Source organism: Vitis riparia, chromosome 1 (assembly GCF_004353265.1).
Source record: "Vitis riparia cultivar Riparia Gloire de Montpellier isolate 1030 chromosome 1, EGFV_Vit.rip_1.0, whole genome shotgun sequence".
Taxonomy (NCBI): domain Eukaryota; kingdom Viridiplantae; phylum Streptophyta; class Magnoliopsida; order Vitales; family Vitaceae; genus Vitis; species Vitis riparia.
The window spans coordinates 18,324,453-18,341,413 of record NC_048431.1 but is presented as its reverse complement, the minus strand read 5'-3'; the positions used below and the strand labels follow the sequence as shown (position 1 = coordinate 18,341,413).

The following is a 16,961-nucleotide window of genomic DNA, read 5'->3' as shown; positions in this document are numbered from 1 at the left end:
TTTGGGTTTGTTTGATTGTTGTGATTTTTGTGGTTTGTTGGGTTATTTTTTAAGGAAGAAAAATTTTGGGTTTAATCTTATTGATTTCATATTATAGTTTGTTGGGTAGAGCATTTGTGCTCAAACTGTTTGTTAGAATGCCCATGAGAGTTCTTAAATAACGTGGAATACCCCCTCCAAATGATTGAACGCCATTGAAAGTTGTTGCAGAGATGAAAGGTTTCCCTGAATGTTGGGGGGTTTATAGGATTTTTTTAGTCCTCTTTGTAAGGTTGCAGGGGTTTGGATCATCCAAAAATGGCTCCTACACTTGCCTACTGCATTGGACTTGTGCATCATCCTGTCCTGATGTGAAATAGTTTAGAAGGATCAGCCCATCCCGAGCAGCATGGGCTTTTCTCTACACTGAATTTATGATTTTGTCTTTCTCCATCATTTCTTAATCTCTTAAACAAGGCTTACATAGTCACCCTTGTAACCTATTCAATTAGAATCCATCTTTAGAGGCAATTTTGACTGCTAAATGTGAGGGTCATTCTCCATAGGAATCATCATCTCCTTTTCATAAGGAGAAGTTATATATATTTCACATGGACAAGGATTTAGATGCAAGGTACACGGCAGCCATAGCAATATCCCATTTCTCCCCCAGTTTAAACAGAGGCTCATGCTCTTTTGCAATCCCATTCACTCTTATATCATAATATGTTCCCCACTCCAATGCCAAGCTCCTAGTTATGCTATCAACAGCTGCCTGGTAAAAAGAGAAGAAATCCAGCAAAGCTTAAGCACAAATTCTAAACATGGTAGCTCATAATCGTAACAAACCTTGGCTGCAGAAACATGGATTTGATACCAAGTTGCTGTGTAATGCAGGGTTGCACTGATGTTTATCGCCAGTAGATGGGCTCTTCCCTGGTCCCCCTTTCTTCAGATACTGAAGTGCTTCATGGCACATTATGAATGTCCAACAGAGTCTATATCGATCACTGTAGAGATTGATCGATCATTAACAAACAGAGCCAATTCTAATACTCCAAGAGTCGTTACCAGATGAAAAACATGTGGGTAAAATAAAATGCATGTTAAACTGTCGTAATGCAATCTCCTAGTCTATGTTAAACTGAATTTTATCCTTCATTCTATTATGGTTTAACAAGTTGAACAATTATGGTTTTGCCATCTTTCCCAAGATGAATATTGACATGGTAAAGATTGTACAAACTTGAGCAACTGATTAAATCACCCCAAGGTTGCTGGGTCTTTATCTTTTAGAATTTGTATGGGCTTTAACTTATCATATAAAAGTAAAAAAAAGAAAAAGAAAAGAAAAGTCATGTAGAGGTTGAAACAATGACACAGACAATGGACATCAGATCAAATGGTTCAGATGGCAAGAAACATTGGCCTATCAGAGTATAACTTATGTGACTGGGGGTTTCTATTGAAAATGAGAAATCATAATTAGGGGCATTGAAATTGTTTGCTGGATTATACTTGCAAAATTTATGGTATTTCTTATCATGTTTAATCTATTTATGGCCTATACATTTTCAATGATAATGTTTGTCGTGTGTATAAAGTGAAAGGCTTTTACAAGAGCTGGTTTGTGGTGCTCAATCAGTAACCCAAACACCAAGATTGTTTGTATAATAATATCATTTTTTTTTTTTGTAAGATTTATGTTTTTATCACTCTCAGGAATTTAGATAAACTATTTGTGTTTGGTGACAGATTTTTGTGTAATACCACCTCCATGTTTTTGCCTTTGCCTGTGCCTCCTCTCTACACTCTACACACACAACTCTACCTTGTTAGCTATGACCCTATAAAGCTTTGAAATTTTGAGAGTGCAGATCTTGTGCAATTGTTACACAGTCAAATGATATAAATGCTCAGAAACTTGAAAGGGATATGATGAATTTAATGTGCAGTAGCAAAATCCAAAGTTTTCTTACTTTTGGGTACAGTCTACTATGAATACATAGTAGACCCTTTTCTCACCTCTTTGTATTTGTGCTCTCCTTTCCTACATAATCACAGCCCCCACCATTTGCTCTCTCTTTCCACCATTTATGAGCTGCTACTTCCCTCAAAAGCACCCCTTCACTTTCTCCCACTTTACATAGAATCCTTTTTAATATTTTTGTTAGAAAAAATTATTTTCTTTTTCTATTTAGACATACCAAACCAACTGAAGTTTCCATTTAACTGCTGACAAGTTAGGAATTTTTGCATATAATATAGTATTTAATACAACTGAGCACATTGAGAATTAATATTAATTTTCTTTTTCTTTCTTTTCTTTCTCCATCCATTGGTGGCCATGAAACAATTGATTGTTGATTTGGGTTTTGGTTGAAATAGGCACATGGGGTTGACGTACAAATGACTTCAGACTATGCAATCCTTAAACATTTTTACGGATAAATTTTAGTTGTAGTTGATGTTAATTCGAAGCCATTTTTATGTTTTAATCCTAGTGAATTAAGAAATAAGAGCCAATTTAAGGTACATTATTTTTTATTTCTAATTATTCATATCATATTTGTATTATTCTCATATAAAAATAATTATTTATATTTTAAAGAATTATTACCATGTAGGATGCTGTTGGTGCAATTGATGGAACTCTTATCCATGCATGTATTCCCACTAATCAACAAGTATCTTATTGAGGTCGTGGGAGAGGAGAATGTTTTCAAAATGTTATGGCAGTTTGTGATTTTGACATGATATTTAGGTTTATTGTTGTTGGATGGGAAGGAACAACTCATGATTCAAGAGTCTTGACAGAAACTATCCGTAACCTGCAACATAATTTTCCAATGCCCCCATCATAATTTTCCAATGCCCCCATCAGGTAAATATTTTATTTTCATTTTATTTAATATAATTTGTATTTATTCATTATAATAATCAACTCAATCCTTTTTTTTCTTTTTTTCTTTTTCAGAAAAATATTATTTAGTAGATGCAGCATACACACACACTCGAGGTTTTATGGCACCATATCGTAATGTGCGCTATTGGTTGAGTGATTTTCGTAGTGGTGGTAAAGCTGTAGGAAAAGAGGAGATATTCAACCAATGCCATGCAAGATTAAGAAATGTCATTGAACGTGCTTTTGGTGTTGTTAAGGCGCGTTTCCCAATATTGAAGAGAATGACACTTTATTCGTTTACTACTCAAACAAAAATTGTCATGACATGCTTCTCCATTCACAATTTTCTTCGACAAATCTCAGTTGCGGATAGATTATTTTCTGAATATGACAATGAAGTGGAATTGGAAAGTGACAATGCAAATCAAAATCAAAACTCAAATACAAGCAGTTTTTTTGCAGCATCTGATCAAGAATTCATGCAACGGTTCCGAGAGCAAATCGCAAATGAACTCTTTCAAGTGTTTAGTTAACTTGTCATTTTTAGCTTTTTACCATTGTAAGAAATGCAATATTTAGATATTAGCATAAAATGTGATGTCTTCGGATATTTGAAAATATGTACTTGAATTGTTATGTTTTTTCTTTAATTTGATTTAGGTTTTATCAATCCATTATTTTTCATATTATTAAGTTTAAATATTTTATTTTAATTATATAAAAAATAAATATATTAATTATTTTTTGTAAGAATGATAATGATAAATTATTTATTATAACAATTTTATTATTTTGAACTTTTTAGAAATAAGTTAAATTGTATTTTTTTAATAAATTAAAATATTAAGATATTGGTTTTTAGTATATAAAAAACAAACAACTTAATACTTAATAGAAATAAAATATTAAAAAAACAAACAACTTAATACTTAATACTATTAATCATTATTTAGTATTAAGCCAAAAATAAGTTCTATTTAGAATTAAGCCAAAAAAACAAACGCCACCTAACACCCACCACCACCACTTGCTAACCAAACATAAGTCTCAAAAGAGGAAAAAAAAGAAAGTAAAAGAAGAGAGAACCCTTATAAACATAAAGGAAGTTGGGTTTAGATCATTGTTAGGGGTTTCATCTATAGGGTTGATAAAGTTTGATACGATTTGCAAACACGACATGAATCTTAATATACTTCTCACGGGTTTGGATTGGGTATAAATGAGTTTGAATCAAATTCGTATTGATCTATATAATTCATTTAATAAATGGGTAATTTTTGAGTCAATCTACATAATACGAATTTAACCCAAATTAATTGATATAATAATCTCACTATTAACTTAATTATATTTTTAAACTAGTTAACCCATATTTGACTTATTTTAAATTTGTTTTTAAATAAATCAATTGAGTCATAGATATTTTTGATTGAGACATTAATCATATAGACATGCATAAGATTTAACCTAATTATTAAATAAGATGATTTAATTACTAAAAGAGTTAAATAGGTTACAAGACGTTTATATCCTTCAAAGAAACTGAGAACATAATGAGAAAGGCAAAGATTGTGCCGGCTTAAGATGAGAGATCAACGCAGTTGCAGCCCAGTGGTTAAAAATTGGGCCGGACCAGGATTAGCCCACTATCACCTATCGAATTGTTCAAAAGTGGGCCGGCCCAGTCTCAGCCCTTTGCCACCTGGGTCAACTCACACCGCCTTAGGGTTTACTTGCAGCCGAAGAAGCCCAGGTCTCTGTTGACACAACAATGTTCAACCATTCCTTTTCCAAACGCTGCGTTTCGGTCAATCTGTGTGTTCCACGTTATGTTCCAATCTCTATTCCCAATTCAATCAATCGACTTCATCGTTTGGATGTTGAGAAAATAGTGGGAAATTACAATCTTTTATATTTGAATAGGAATTTTCTTCCTCTTGAATTTTTTTTTTTCCCGCAAAGTGCAACCTGTCGCCACCTCCACGTGGCTACGCGCCCACCACTCCGGCCAAGGTCCGGTAGTTTCTCGTCACCATCTTGCATGACACGTGTCATTTTGGACCACTCTCACGGGGTCTCCTAATGTGCAACACGGCGAAGCTCACACAGATCACTAAATCGCCACGAGTCGTCCTTTAACCTTAGTGTCCACGTAACCAATTTTTTGGTCCTTCTGGTGCCGTCCTGGCATTCACTTCGTCCACGTCATCCCGCATACGTTTCTATTTTTTTATATTTATATATATGTATTGTTTGCAGGTGAAAAGACTAAAGAGAGAGAGAAAGAGAGTCGGCTACAGAACTCGGGGGGTTTTCTGTTAGTTTCTTCGAAGATCGAACGAACACTAGGGTTTTTGATCCACATGGTGAGTCAAGTTCTTGGATCGATCTGTTTCTTTTCCAATGGGATTTGGGTTTTCGTTTTGTTCCGTTTGGTTCCTGAGAAATTATTGTAAGTGGAAAGAAATTAAAACCCTACATTATAACATTTTGTTGTTTTCTTTCGTATTTAATGTTTTGGACAAAAATGATGATTTTTATGAAGCAAAATTTGCTACGCTCATCTGGTATTTGAAGCTCAAATCATTTAAAATTTTGATTTCATGAGATTAGAATATTTTGGTTGTGGGACTGGAATTCGAAGCCAACCTTGAATTTCATGAATTCTGAGCCTATCACCATTATGTAGCGTAAAATCGAGATTCTGAATTGGGTTCTTGCAATTGAAAATGGTTTTAAAGTATTTCCATAAATTTTAGGAGTGACTGAATCTTGAGGCTTCAATTTTTACGATCTTTCATCTTCGTATTACTTTTCTTTCTTTATTTATTTTTTGTGTTATTTCTGTTGATCTCCCCAATTTTTTCCTTTTTTTTTTTGTTGTTAATTTAGAATGGGAAACCCTTCACAGGACTGAAAACAATTGAGCTTTTTCTCATAACCTGATCCAAGTGATGTTGGAAACTCATCATCATATTCTGGATCATCTTTATGGCTTGCCTATGCTATTTTTCTCTAACGTACCCTTAGAATTTGAGATTAAATCATATTCTACTTGCATTCCAAGCCTTATCTCTTTGTTTTGTTTGCTATTTGTTCTTGCATAACTCTATACTAATGTAGCTTGAAATTTATTCAATATATGTGGAGAAACTGCACTCTCATGAATTTATCAATTTTGAAACCACACAAGCCTATCAATGCTGCAGTCTTGGCCCCGATTACTAGGTAGCTTAGATGGTTTGCATTTTGAAACTGCTGGATGTTTATGTTTTGGAATGTTTTAATGTGTTTTAGAGAATATTTAAGAATTTTTAGTCATTAGATGTATGTGCCTATATGAACACCAAAATATCAAGGTAAAAGGTCATTTATTAGTAGCGCCAAATGAAAAAGAAGACACACCAAAGTACATAAGGGTTTTACAAAGGTGCCAAAATAGCAATGTGTAGGAGAGAGTAACAAAAACACATCCCATAAAAAATGTTCATCCAATCAAGGAATTCTAAAGTAAACTCAGAGGCTCCATTTTTTCTCCTTTGTTGTATTGAAATCAGCTTTAATGTTTTGTAGCTTGTACATAAATGTCTGTATTTAACTTTCTATTTGAATCATTCAATCAAAGTTTACATGCTTGAGGTTGATAATAGTTCCTATCAAAATCAAACAAGCCATATTTCCAAGCATAGGAATATTTTGGATTGTTGGATAATTTGTGCTTATGGAAAGCCTACAGGGTACTTAAGGTTTTGAATTTGATATGATTTATTTCTCACTTAGTGACTTCTTTTAAAGGACGATTCATACCAGTAATCAGTATCAGGAGGAATAAATGAACTAAATTAGAGAAGCAATAACCCTCCAGTTGGATGTTGAGAAAATGGATAAAAAAATTGAAGTTTCTGTGTTAATTTTCTAAACATGCTGGTTTTCCCCAACAAATGAGTGGGAAAGAGCTTGCTTAAACTGAACCAAATAGTCACATTAGGCATGCTCATTTTATTTGGTCTCATATAATGAAAAACTGAGATGCAGTATTTCAATTTCATGTCTCTTTCCTTTATTTTCCTAGGACAAAAAAGGGATCTAAACAGAGTAGCATGTAGAACACAACATACCATGGACTGCTTTCATGGTTGTCTCCCATTTGCTCATTTTTCTTGATACTTGGTTGTAACCCATTAGCATATCTCTGCCAAAATAGTATTTCAGAGATGAACTAAGGTTCTTTGACCATGACCTAAGGTGAGGGGTTGGACCAGATGAGAAGCAAGCCCAAAATCTAGATGAGTAGGAAATGAAAGTTGATGTGTTTCAGATGGGAGTCATGTTATTGAGATGGGCATAGGCGAGGATAGGTACATTCTACTTGGATCCATGGAACTTGGCAATGGGGTTCCCTTTATGGCATTACTCATTCTCTCGCCATGGAACTAATGAGAATAGGGTGCTTATGAAGTAAGCAATTGGCAAGTCATGACACATAATGCTTCACAGAGTAAATTTCTGTAGCTGTCAACTAAATTTTCGCAAGCAATTGAATTTGAGTTGATTTCACTCACCTCCCCTGAGGTTCGGGCTAAATATATTTAGTTACCATTAGTTTGAAATTTCATCAAACACCTTCTTTATTTTTAGTCGAAAGGGAGGTGAGTGAAATTAACAAATGAAAAGGATATGAAAGGTATTTGATGAAATTTCAATTACAATAATGCAAATCAAATGCATCAAAATGTACTTCTCAATTAAAAAATGTAATTCAAGATATCTTGTGTGTCCATAAGTCAGAAATGACAAATTCAATGGAATCCTGGTTCAATTTCGTCCAAAGTAAATATGCGGGAAAAGTTCAATTATTGTCTGCTATAGAGACTCGTCATTAAATGGCAACTTGCAAGCCATGGACTTCTATTGCCCAAGCATCTCAGCAATTGTTCTACAACGGTCCTGGTTCCCTGGGCAAATCACATCCCCATAAACAGTCATTTCAATTATGTTGAGCTCCTTATCTACAAGGGATAAAAAAATATGTTTTTTTAGGCATGTATTCCATCATTATAGGCAAATGTTTCTACAGAAGCGAGATGTAAACACATTCAAATGAAGGGGGAGATCAATTGAGAGGTGCAGCTTAGATCAGCAGTAGAGCAGGAATGTTTTGTGGATGGGTTAAAATCCAACCAAACTCAAGGTAAACCTCAAGCCCAACTACTAACTATTAGTACTGACTGCTACTAAGTATACATATCCTAGCACAACCATACCAACATTAAACGACCTGCACAAACCCATTGTTCCACCCTTACGGCAGTGCCACTGTTAGTTTCTAACACAAACCAGCCTCAAGTTGCTGCTCTAGTTGAGTCTCTGATACACTGGTTGATGGGTATCAAATGGAAGATTCTTCTGGGAAAATGCTAAGTAATTCAATGATCATTAGGCCACTGAAGATGAAGGTAAATGATCTGCAAAGATGCTTTGATCATTGTAGGATTCATGGAAGGAGCATTAACTACTGTTCCCATTATTTCCTATTGGCAGTAGATTCATCTCATATTTTGTCTATTTTGAATGAAATTACAAGAATATTTATAAGCCTATAATAGTATGAAAAACAGGAAATATATCAAAACATTCCTGCAATTTCTTCTGCACTTTTTCCTGCAATACTATCTTATAATCTCTCCTACAATCTCAACACTCCCCCTAAAACTGGAGATTAGATATTAGCAATTCTCAACTTGTTGCAAATAGAATCAAAGGGTTCTTTTGGAAGGCTTTGGTACAGATATCAGTCAGTTGGTTCTCATCCATGAAAAAATAAAGTAACAATTTCCTTCAACTCTATTTGTGAGTGAATGAAATAACAATCTACTCCAACATAATTTTTCCTGTCATGAAAAAGCAGAATTACTAGCAATATGTATGGTTGTTTGATTACTTATCAGGAAAAAAAAAGTCATAATAGAGCGGAGTCGAATCTGGTTTGCCAATTTTTTACAAAAAGGATTTTGACCAAGTCAGCTCATATGTTGTATTTTTTATTGCCCAATATTCTGCCTTTGCATGAAAAGGAGCCATATTCTGGTTAGTAGCTAGCTTTAATTCTATCATGTTCAAATAATATTCTGGGAATCAAGCATACATGGGATCTGCAAATCAATTAAATTTATCAAGAACAACACCATAATCTCTTATAAACCAAAGCATTATGATTTTTAGTTATGAGGGATCAAAGAATTGAAAAACACAAGAGGATTTGTAGTTGAGAGGAGAGGTCAAGGAAAGTTAGCAAATTGATGTGGCAATCCTAATTAATATGGAATAATACAAGTTGAATTATCCATTTTGTATATCACAATGTGTATGCATCATGCGTTCTTCTGCTTCGTCTTTGGCCATCTTGTATCAATTATCCATTTTGTATGCCACAATGTCTGCACTATGTATGACAATACCATGCTTTCTTGTTTATGTAGATAAATTTTGCATGACAAAGAATAAGCATACCTTGCTTTCTTGTTTACATGGATATATTTTACATGACAAATAATTTAATATTTTGATGGATGCCATCTGAATTGTTCTGTTTGGCATTGTTGTAGGATACCAAAATGTTGCAAAATAGCACATTGGCCCTCACAGATCATGAAGTTTTGTCCATTAGTACAGTTTTAGATGCAGTGAGGAAGCTTGATAATGCAGGGGTTGATCAGTGTGATCCACTAATTATTACTCAAGCATCTTCCCTAAGTAACTTCATCTTCCTTTCATTTTGATTTCATCCTTGCATGCTGTTACTGGGTGCCTTATTCCATATATACTCTTAATTTGCCTATGAAAAAAAGGAAAATTACACATTTTGAATCTTTTCAATCTTAATGATGTCATATGTAACCTCTGTGTTTATATTGCTAGATGGTGATAAGCAAAATAATGAAATAAATAATTATACACCATAAAATAAAAAAAAATGAAGAACCACATTCATTTTGAATCTTTTCAATCTTACCTATGTCATGAAATTTTAGTTAATATGTTACATGGTGGAAGCCCTGGTGTGGGGAAGTGCTAAACTTGACCTGTTTTCTGCATGCACCTCCAAACTAAAGGTTTCGGAGGAAGCACCCTAGCAGTTTACTTCCTAAGTAATATGCTAAAGAGATGTTTGAAATGGAATAGTATCAGACTTGCTATTTTTCATCATTCTTCCTTCTAATACATGTTGTTGCCAGTTGCCATCAAAATATATATGTAGTAAATATTTATTCATAGCTGTCATATGGTTGCTGTGTTGCCTAAATTTGAAATGGATAGTAATTAGATTCACTGTTTTTCTTCACTGTTCCTTCTATATGCTCTAGTTGCCATCAAATTAAGTTGGAAGCTGTTGCATATTTTCACACAAGTTTATGCTTAGTACCTTTACTCATCCTGTTTTTTTTTGGGTATTTTATGCATGTAATTGATCTTTTAAGTCTACACTTTTTTTTGGTATTTTATACATATAAATTGATCTGTTTTTTTTATTCTCTCTGTTTCTCTCTCCACACCATGTTCATACTTAATTTTTTTTTTTCTTCTTTCTTTCTGAATAACAAGCAATATTTGGTTTAGCATTAACCATTTAGCTTCTAAGAGAACTGAAACTACAAAATGCAAATATTTAACACCTAATGACTGTAGCTAAGAAATGGCTGGGATGTGAAAAAGGGGAAAACTGCAGCTTCATTTCACTCACATTTGTTGCAGGCCATGCAGAGATGGCTTCTTTAGAAGTTTTCTCCAATTACAACACAGGTGTTGAAGCATATCTAACCTAATTTTCATCATTGCTCAAACTGTCCTTCTTGAGGATAACCAGGTAGCTTGCTTTCTTAGTAGAGGAATGGGACCAATTAAAGTTATCTGAAGCCGTTTTGAGCTATTCAAGCAGACATTGGCTTGTCCTGCCCCCCTGTTATTCAAATTTGACATGTCCAATCATGTTTGTGAACCTTCCAACAGGGATCATTGAATAGAAAAATCTCCATGCGAATCTATGTTAGAGAGCGAAGGAGTTGATAATGAACGACCTAGAGGATGACCTTTTTCCCTTAGGGTGGCTTCCAAACTACCACCATAGGCAAGATCACTGCAGACCATAATGACACCAATAGTCTATGTTGCATGAGTTTAGGTATGAGTGACGGCTGTGGGTACATATCTAGGCATTTGATCCTTCACAACTCAAATTTTAGGATATGGGGACTTGGCTAACATGGATCCAAAAAGTGGGCATGGGTATTGGGATACAACATAATAAATGAAAATTCAATTAAAAATAAATTGGAAGTGAACATGTCCTTTTTAAAAGCTCTTATCTTTTCCCTTTAATCTCTAAATATTCTTACAAAATTCACTTTTCAGTTAACAATCAATTTCCCTTTCAAGTTTTAATCTAACTGTTACCAGCTGTCGCCTTATTTTTCCTATAAGTTACTAAACCTGGTCTTGCTGGATAGACCATATGGATGTCCATACCAACTGTCTGCATATCAAAGCCCACTGGAGTTGCTTTGCCCTTCTCCATGCTTTACTGAACCATCTATTTTCATTCGGAGACTGACATCCTTCTCATCCTTTGTAATCTGGCATGAAAAAGGTATGGGTATCATGTCTCAAAGCATTCTTTCTACATTTATGCCTTCATAACCGACCATGATCCCAACCATGAGTTTCTAGAATAGATCTCACAAGCCACTAATAGGAGGAATCAAGATAACAATACCTGTGGGTGGGATTATCAGAATCAAACGAAGCAGGCAATGCCCAATCTGGCATGGGAACTGGCACAGATGTGGCACCACCACTTTCTTCTTCAGCATTCTTGCTGTAGCCACTTGGCAGCATTTTACTTTTATTTTTCAGTAAGATTTGAGGGAAATAGTTGAGACATTCTTGTTAATTGTCTAGGAGATCGTAAATGTATGCTGTTGCTTTCAATGGTATACCATTCTGTAACGATTTAGTTATTTGTCATTCTAATTGCTGAAAGACACTATTTGTGGTCTCATCTTTTCAAAGCATATTCACCTATCAAAAAAAAAAAAAAAATCTTTTCAAATCATGAACAGTTGGTCCAAATCATTTCGATTATTAATTTTTAAGGTAAATGATCATTCATCTTAGTTTAGTAATCATTATTAGCTGTTTGTGTACTAACCAAAAAAATGAGGACTTATGCATTAAATTTGGTCATTAGAAGCCTTGTGCTTAGAAAAATCTTTAGTCAATTTTCATGATAAGATTTGTTTGCTTGCTAACATCGAAAACAGCAATCTGCAGTTTTTTATTTTCAGCTGTATGCTTATTATGCCTATGCTTGTGCCTATGCTTGTGCTTATGCTTGTGAGTCCTTTTAATGTTACTCTAACCACAGGTCAGCTGCCAGTGGAGTCATCTTCCTTGGATATTGTCATCTCTATTTGTAGATCACTTGAATTTCCTTGTGATAAGTTGCTGGCAGAAATCTCAAGAGTTTTGAAGCCTGGTGGGACAGTATTAATTCAGAAAACTTCGCAATCTGTTGCAGGGATAAAGGATGGGGTAATAATTGTACAATTTGCAAGTTGGTGAAATCTCTGTTGTAGTAAGAGACTTAACTCGGTCTTCTTGCAGGAAACCTCTCTTGAGCGCAAATTATTGATGGCAGGGTTTTTAGAAGCACAAGCTATTCAGCTGAAACCAGTTGTCCCATCTGAAGGTGCTCAGTCTTTTGGGGTAAGTTCTAGTCTTGATTAGTAATTATTCACTTTCCTAATTTTGACCTACTGTTTATTTTAGGATAGGTTAAAATGAGGAAGCTTTATGAATGATTCAAATTTGTGCAGTAAACATTTTGGGTTGAACCTTTTGGTCTCTGTTGAAGTGTTATAGTTTTTGGATCATGTGCATATTGTCATCCTATTTTGTTTTAAAGACCACTATGTGATGTTTGAAATTACACAATTGAATGTGTGTTTTTTCCCTCCTCCTTTTCTATTTTGTATAGATTAAGGCTAAGAAGCCTTCCTGGAAGATTGGTTCATCATTTTCAATCAAGAAGGCTGAAAAAAGTTTACCCAAGTTTCAAATTGATGATGATATGGATCTGATTGATGAAGATAGCCTCCTAACTGAAGAAGACTTGAAGAAACCTCAGCTGCCAGTTGGTAAGATAACAGGATCCCAAAACCATTTTTTTTTTATATGAACCTTCTGTTTTGCATTTATTGGCTGTTGTGCATCATAGATTAAACAAAGATGCTTTTGCAGATGGTGATTGTGAAGTTGGAAGCACAAGGAAAGCTTGCAAAAATTGCACTTGTGGGAGGGCCGAGGAAGAGGAGAAAGTGGAGAAATTAGGTCTGACTATGGATCAATTGAACAATCCTCAGTCAGCATGTGGAAGTGTATGTCCGATCATAACTTGTGTTCTCTGTAGATAAATACTGATTCTCTTTTTGAGTGTTTGGATCATGTTTGAATTGGTTGGCAATTTGATAAGATAGATAGCAAGGTAAAGGAATGACCTGATCCCATTTAGTATAGTGTTTTGTTTGACTTCTGCTGTATAGTAGGCAATATCTGGAGGTCGCCTTTTGCCTTGGCAGGCTGCTCTACATTGGCATTACAAAGTGCATATTCTTTTGCTTGTTTTTCTATACAATTTAGCTATGGATTTATCAAATCATTTTTTCCCTTTCCTGTGTTCTAAATGGTCTATTCTGATAAATAAAAAAAAAAAAAGTTCTAAATGTTTTATTTTACATCCTGCAGTGTGGATTAGGAGATGCCTTCCGGTGCGGTACATGCCCTTACAAGGGTCTTCCTCCATTCAAACTGGGGGATAAGGTAATGAAGGCAGGGTTTTATATTTTACATAATTAATCAGTCATGAATGAAACATAGAAACTAAACCATTTTTCTTTGTTTGTCAGGTGTCACTATCAGGAAACTTTCTTGTGGCTGACATTTAAAAACATTGAGGGAAAAGCTGGCTTTGTCACCATAATAATAATTGAATTCTGGTTACTGGATGATTAACAGAAGTTACGTTGTGTTTATTTTAAGTTTGTTGGATGTCATGAACATTACAATTAGATTCTGATGAAAAACAAACACAAGATGCAGTGTGGTGTTTGTGTCAAACACTGCCGATGAAGGGAAAAGGAATTTTGCTGAAGTATGTGGCCTCTGAATCCGGAAGGATTTGATGATGAATAAAAGACTTATATTTTGGAGTACTCGAGGTTTGGTTGGTTGCTCCCCTTTTATCTTACCTTACCTTGTATGAGATTAAGATGCTATTATTACTAATTTGTTTATTTAGTCTTTTTTTTTTTTGGGACCAAATGAAAATGGAACATATGTTTGTCAACTCACCCCATCACAATGTGAAGTCTCTTAGTGTGAGATGACGGTATGAGGTTGCCCCCTTCACCGTGAAGAAGCAGAGAGCAACTCTTGCTTTTGACTGTAAAATAATCTTGAGAGTTACTCATGCTTTGGCTTTAATTATTTGTCCATGCTTGGGTCAGGTTGAAATTTACTTGATTTTTTCTTCCTTTTATTTGTGAGTAATGAACTTTGACAGTGGCATCAAACCAGGTAAATAAATGAGAAGAAGAAATTACTGAAAATTGGAATGCAAGTAATAGGAACTCAAAACTCGAAACATGCTGGAATGGTATGGAGTATCGGGAAGCGTGAAATAATAAAGTTGGGTAAGGGTGAGCCTCTCAGCTAAACCTGCTGAGAGATGAGGACAAGAAGGCCTTGTGGACCGACCAGTATTTCATTGAGGAAACTGAGCAATCCAAACCACACCACAGGCGTTACATCCACCCCGCCTAGAGGTGGGATGAGCTTTCTGGTTGGGATGAGAAGTGGTTCAGTGGGAGCATAAGCGATCACATAAGGGAACTTTCCCACTGGAAGTTTTGGGTACCAGGACATTACTATTCTGATAACGAAGAGGAAGGCGAATGCTGAGAGAAAAGGTCCTAGAAACCCGATTGCCAGCTTTGCTGTTGCAGGGTCCAATTCCAACTCTGCTAAATCTAAACTATGCATGAAACCAGAGGCATAAGCATCCCCTGCAATGTTTGCATGTGGTGGTGTGAGCCCAGTGCTTGGAGTAACATTAATTCCCAGGAAGTAGCATGTGCTGAATTTTGTGGCAGCCCCAGAGCCCCATGCCCGGCTTCTTCTGTTTGTATACTTGAAGCTTTCCTGCAAAACCAACAAAGCAGGGTTCAAAATGCGAGGCCTGGACAGCAAAACTGAAGAAGGGGTCGTATTCCACACCCCAAAACTTGCCTTATATTGAGGACTAAAGCAAATTGCATGTATACATCATATGCTCCTTAAGGTGTGTTAGATGCACACATCCATGTGATAAAACAGACCATTAGAGTCCTAGACCAAAAGGAAAAACTTTTTCCTGGATTCCTTTCATCAACCTTCGTTTCTAAAGGAGAAGAAGCAGTGTTCTTCCACTGAGAGAAGCAGTGTTCTTCAACTGAGAGAAGAAGCTAATCTTCTAGCAGCCTTGTTGGGGGAAATTTTTGTCATTGAAGGTCTCAAGTAGGGGAAATTCATTAGGATGTTTGAAACCTAAAACAACTTGGTTGACTGGTTTGGTACATTCTCACAGCCAATTGACTCTACTCGAATACTCATGGTTATGGTTAGAGCTTAACTTCATATTTATAGTCATGGAAAACTGTTGATGGTCTCTCCACTTGCAGATCCAACAACTCCCAGGGGCAAAATCCAGTAAGCATGTCCACACTGCAGAACCCTAACATCTTATTTTGTATTTGGGAGTAAACAGTATGGAGGATGCAGACAAGTTATTAATAATTCCAAAGGAAGGATACTTGGTGAACTTCTTTACACAAACCCCTTTAATTCATTAAAAAATAACTGAGGAGAACAACCTTTTTCTTTTCTGTTTCTTTTTTCTTTCTTTTCAGTTCAAATGCTCCAACAGCACTGGGTCATCAGCTTTGCTACACTTCCATAAAGAGTTGGTCCAAGTTCTCCAGATTTTGGTGCTATACAAGTATTGCAAGAATTCATAAACTCTAAACCGCTGATTCAAACATTTCAGAAAGTATTAACCACAACTGAGAGAGAGAGACACTTGACTGAAAATTCTTTGTTCTCAATGAAATTTTTATCCCTTTATTAATTTCAAAAGTGCATAACTTAAGCTGGTTTTACTCCAATAACTCTCTAATTTCTGTCCAAAATCATTCAGATTTCCAAATATGAGCGAGAAAGTTGTGGGATGCCTTCTTAGTAATCTGATTTCTACTACTTTTAAGAGCTAAAACTAAAAGGTTGGAGGGACTTATCTATGCACAACACATAAATGTCTGGCAACATCTCCTTTTCTTTTGCATAATGGGACCATGCCCAAGAAACCCAATAACAAAATTGCTGAGTAAAGGGTAAGGTCATACCAACTTCTTGTTTGTTGTTGTTGCTGATGACGATGGTGGTGGAAATGCATGAAATCGATAATAGAATATGTACAATAAGCATGAGAGAGAATTACAGCTAGGGAAAGCAAGAAACATATCAAAGGGGAAAGAAGAGAAAAACACGGAAGTCTGAAATGGGAAGAGTAGTAGTCAGATTACCAGTGGGAAACCATTTCCTGTTTTTGAAGCAGCACTGAAGTTGAGAAGGTTGAGAAGCTTAGCTGCTGGTGCTGTACTGGGAACCGGGTTTATCTCTCTTGCAGATACCACATACCCACGTATTGCTTTTCCCATCTCTCTCTCTCTCTCTCTCTCTCTCTCTCTCTCTTTCCCAACAATGAAGTAATAGACTGAGTTGGGATGTTTGCTGTTATGACCTTATCTTCAAATTCTGGTTGGTGAATGCTGACATTTTTTCTTTTGGGTTTTGGGCACTCCTAAACCCCTACTTTGCACTGGGCTATGGCTGTACTTTGGGTTGGGCTGCCATTATGTTGGGCTCAGCCTCATTTTAGGGTCCAAAGTTGAGTTTGTTTGGATTTAGAGATACAACACAACCCAGC

The 16,961-nt window shown here is 35.6% G+C and overlaps 2 protein-coding genes and 1 long non-coding RNA gene across 5 annotated transcripts; 2 read left to right on the top strand and 1 right to left on the bottom strand.

Annotated features, from left to right (window-relative positions):
* The first annotated feature begins 2,564 nt into the window (after positions 1-2,564).
* On the top strand, positions 2,565-3,100 carry LOC117924626. Its single transcript, XR_004652834.1, has 2 exons — positions 2,565-2,863; positions 2,957-3,100. It is a non-coding gene; the product is annotated as an uncharacterized LOC117924626 (long non-coding RNA).
* A 1,688-nt stretch (positions 3,101-4,788) lies between these two features.
* LOC117922740 (anamorsin homolog) lies at positions 4,789-14,186 on the top strand. 3 transcript variants are annotated; one of them, XM_034840951.1, is made up of 9 exons: positions 4,789-4,902; positions 5,144-5,250; positions 9,490-9,637; positions 12,306-12,472; positions 12,545-12,646; positions 12,918-13,077; positions 13,181-13,317; positions 13,685-13,759; positions 13,846-14,186. In XM_034840951.1, exons 2-9 carry the CDS (start codon positions 5,248-5,250, stop codon positions 13,882-13,884), a joined length of 831 nt encoding a protein of 276 aa, XP_034696842.1. In that variant the 5' UTR covers positions 4,789-4,902; positions 5,144-5,247; the 3' UTR covers positions 13,885-14,186. The 3 variants fall into 3 exon arrangements, with proteins under 3 accessions (XP_034696842.1, XP_034696853.1, XP_034696848.1); XM_034840962.1 differs by having other exon boundaries at positions 4,811-4,897; XM_034840957.1 differs by lacking the exons at positions 4,789-4,902; positions 5,144-5,250 and adding an exon at positions 7,962-8,075.
* Positions 14,187-14,524: 338 nt separating this feature from the next.
* LOC117922760 lies at positions 14,525-16,747 on the bottom strand. The gene is made up of 2 exons (XM_034840974.1): positions 16,558-16,747; positions 14,525-15,139 (listed from the first exon to the last, which is right to left on the bottom strand). The coding sequence occupies exons 1-2, from the start codon at positions 16,690-16,692 to the stop codon at positions 14,651-14,653; spliced, it is 624 nt and encodes a 207-aa protein (XP_034696865.1). The 5' UTR covers positions 16,693-16,747; the 3' UTR covers positions 14,525-14,650.
* Between the last annotated feature and the right edge of the window lie 214 nt (positions 16,748-16,961).

Coding starts and splice junctions, on each gene's coding strand:
- LOC117922760 (XM_034840974.1), bottom strand. CDS start 16,692: ATGGGAAAAGCAATACGTGGGTATGTGGTATCTGCAAGAGAGATAAAC. Junction 15,140..16,557: donor CAGGAAATGGTTTCCCACTG/GTAATCTGACTA, acceptor TTGGTTTTGCAG/GAAAGCTTCAAGTATACAAA.
- LOC117922740 (XM_034840951.1), top strand. Junction 12,647..12,917: donor AAGGTGCTCAGTCTTTTGGG/GTAAGTTCTAGT, acceptor TATTTTGTATAG/ATTAAGGCTAAGAAGCCTTC. Junction 13,760..13,845: donor CATTCAAACTGGGGGATAAG/GTAATGAAGGCA, acceptor TTTGTTTGTCAG/GTGTCACTATCAGGAAACTT.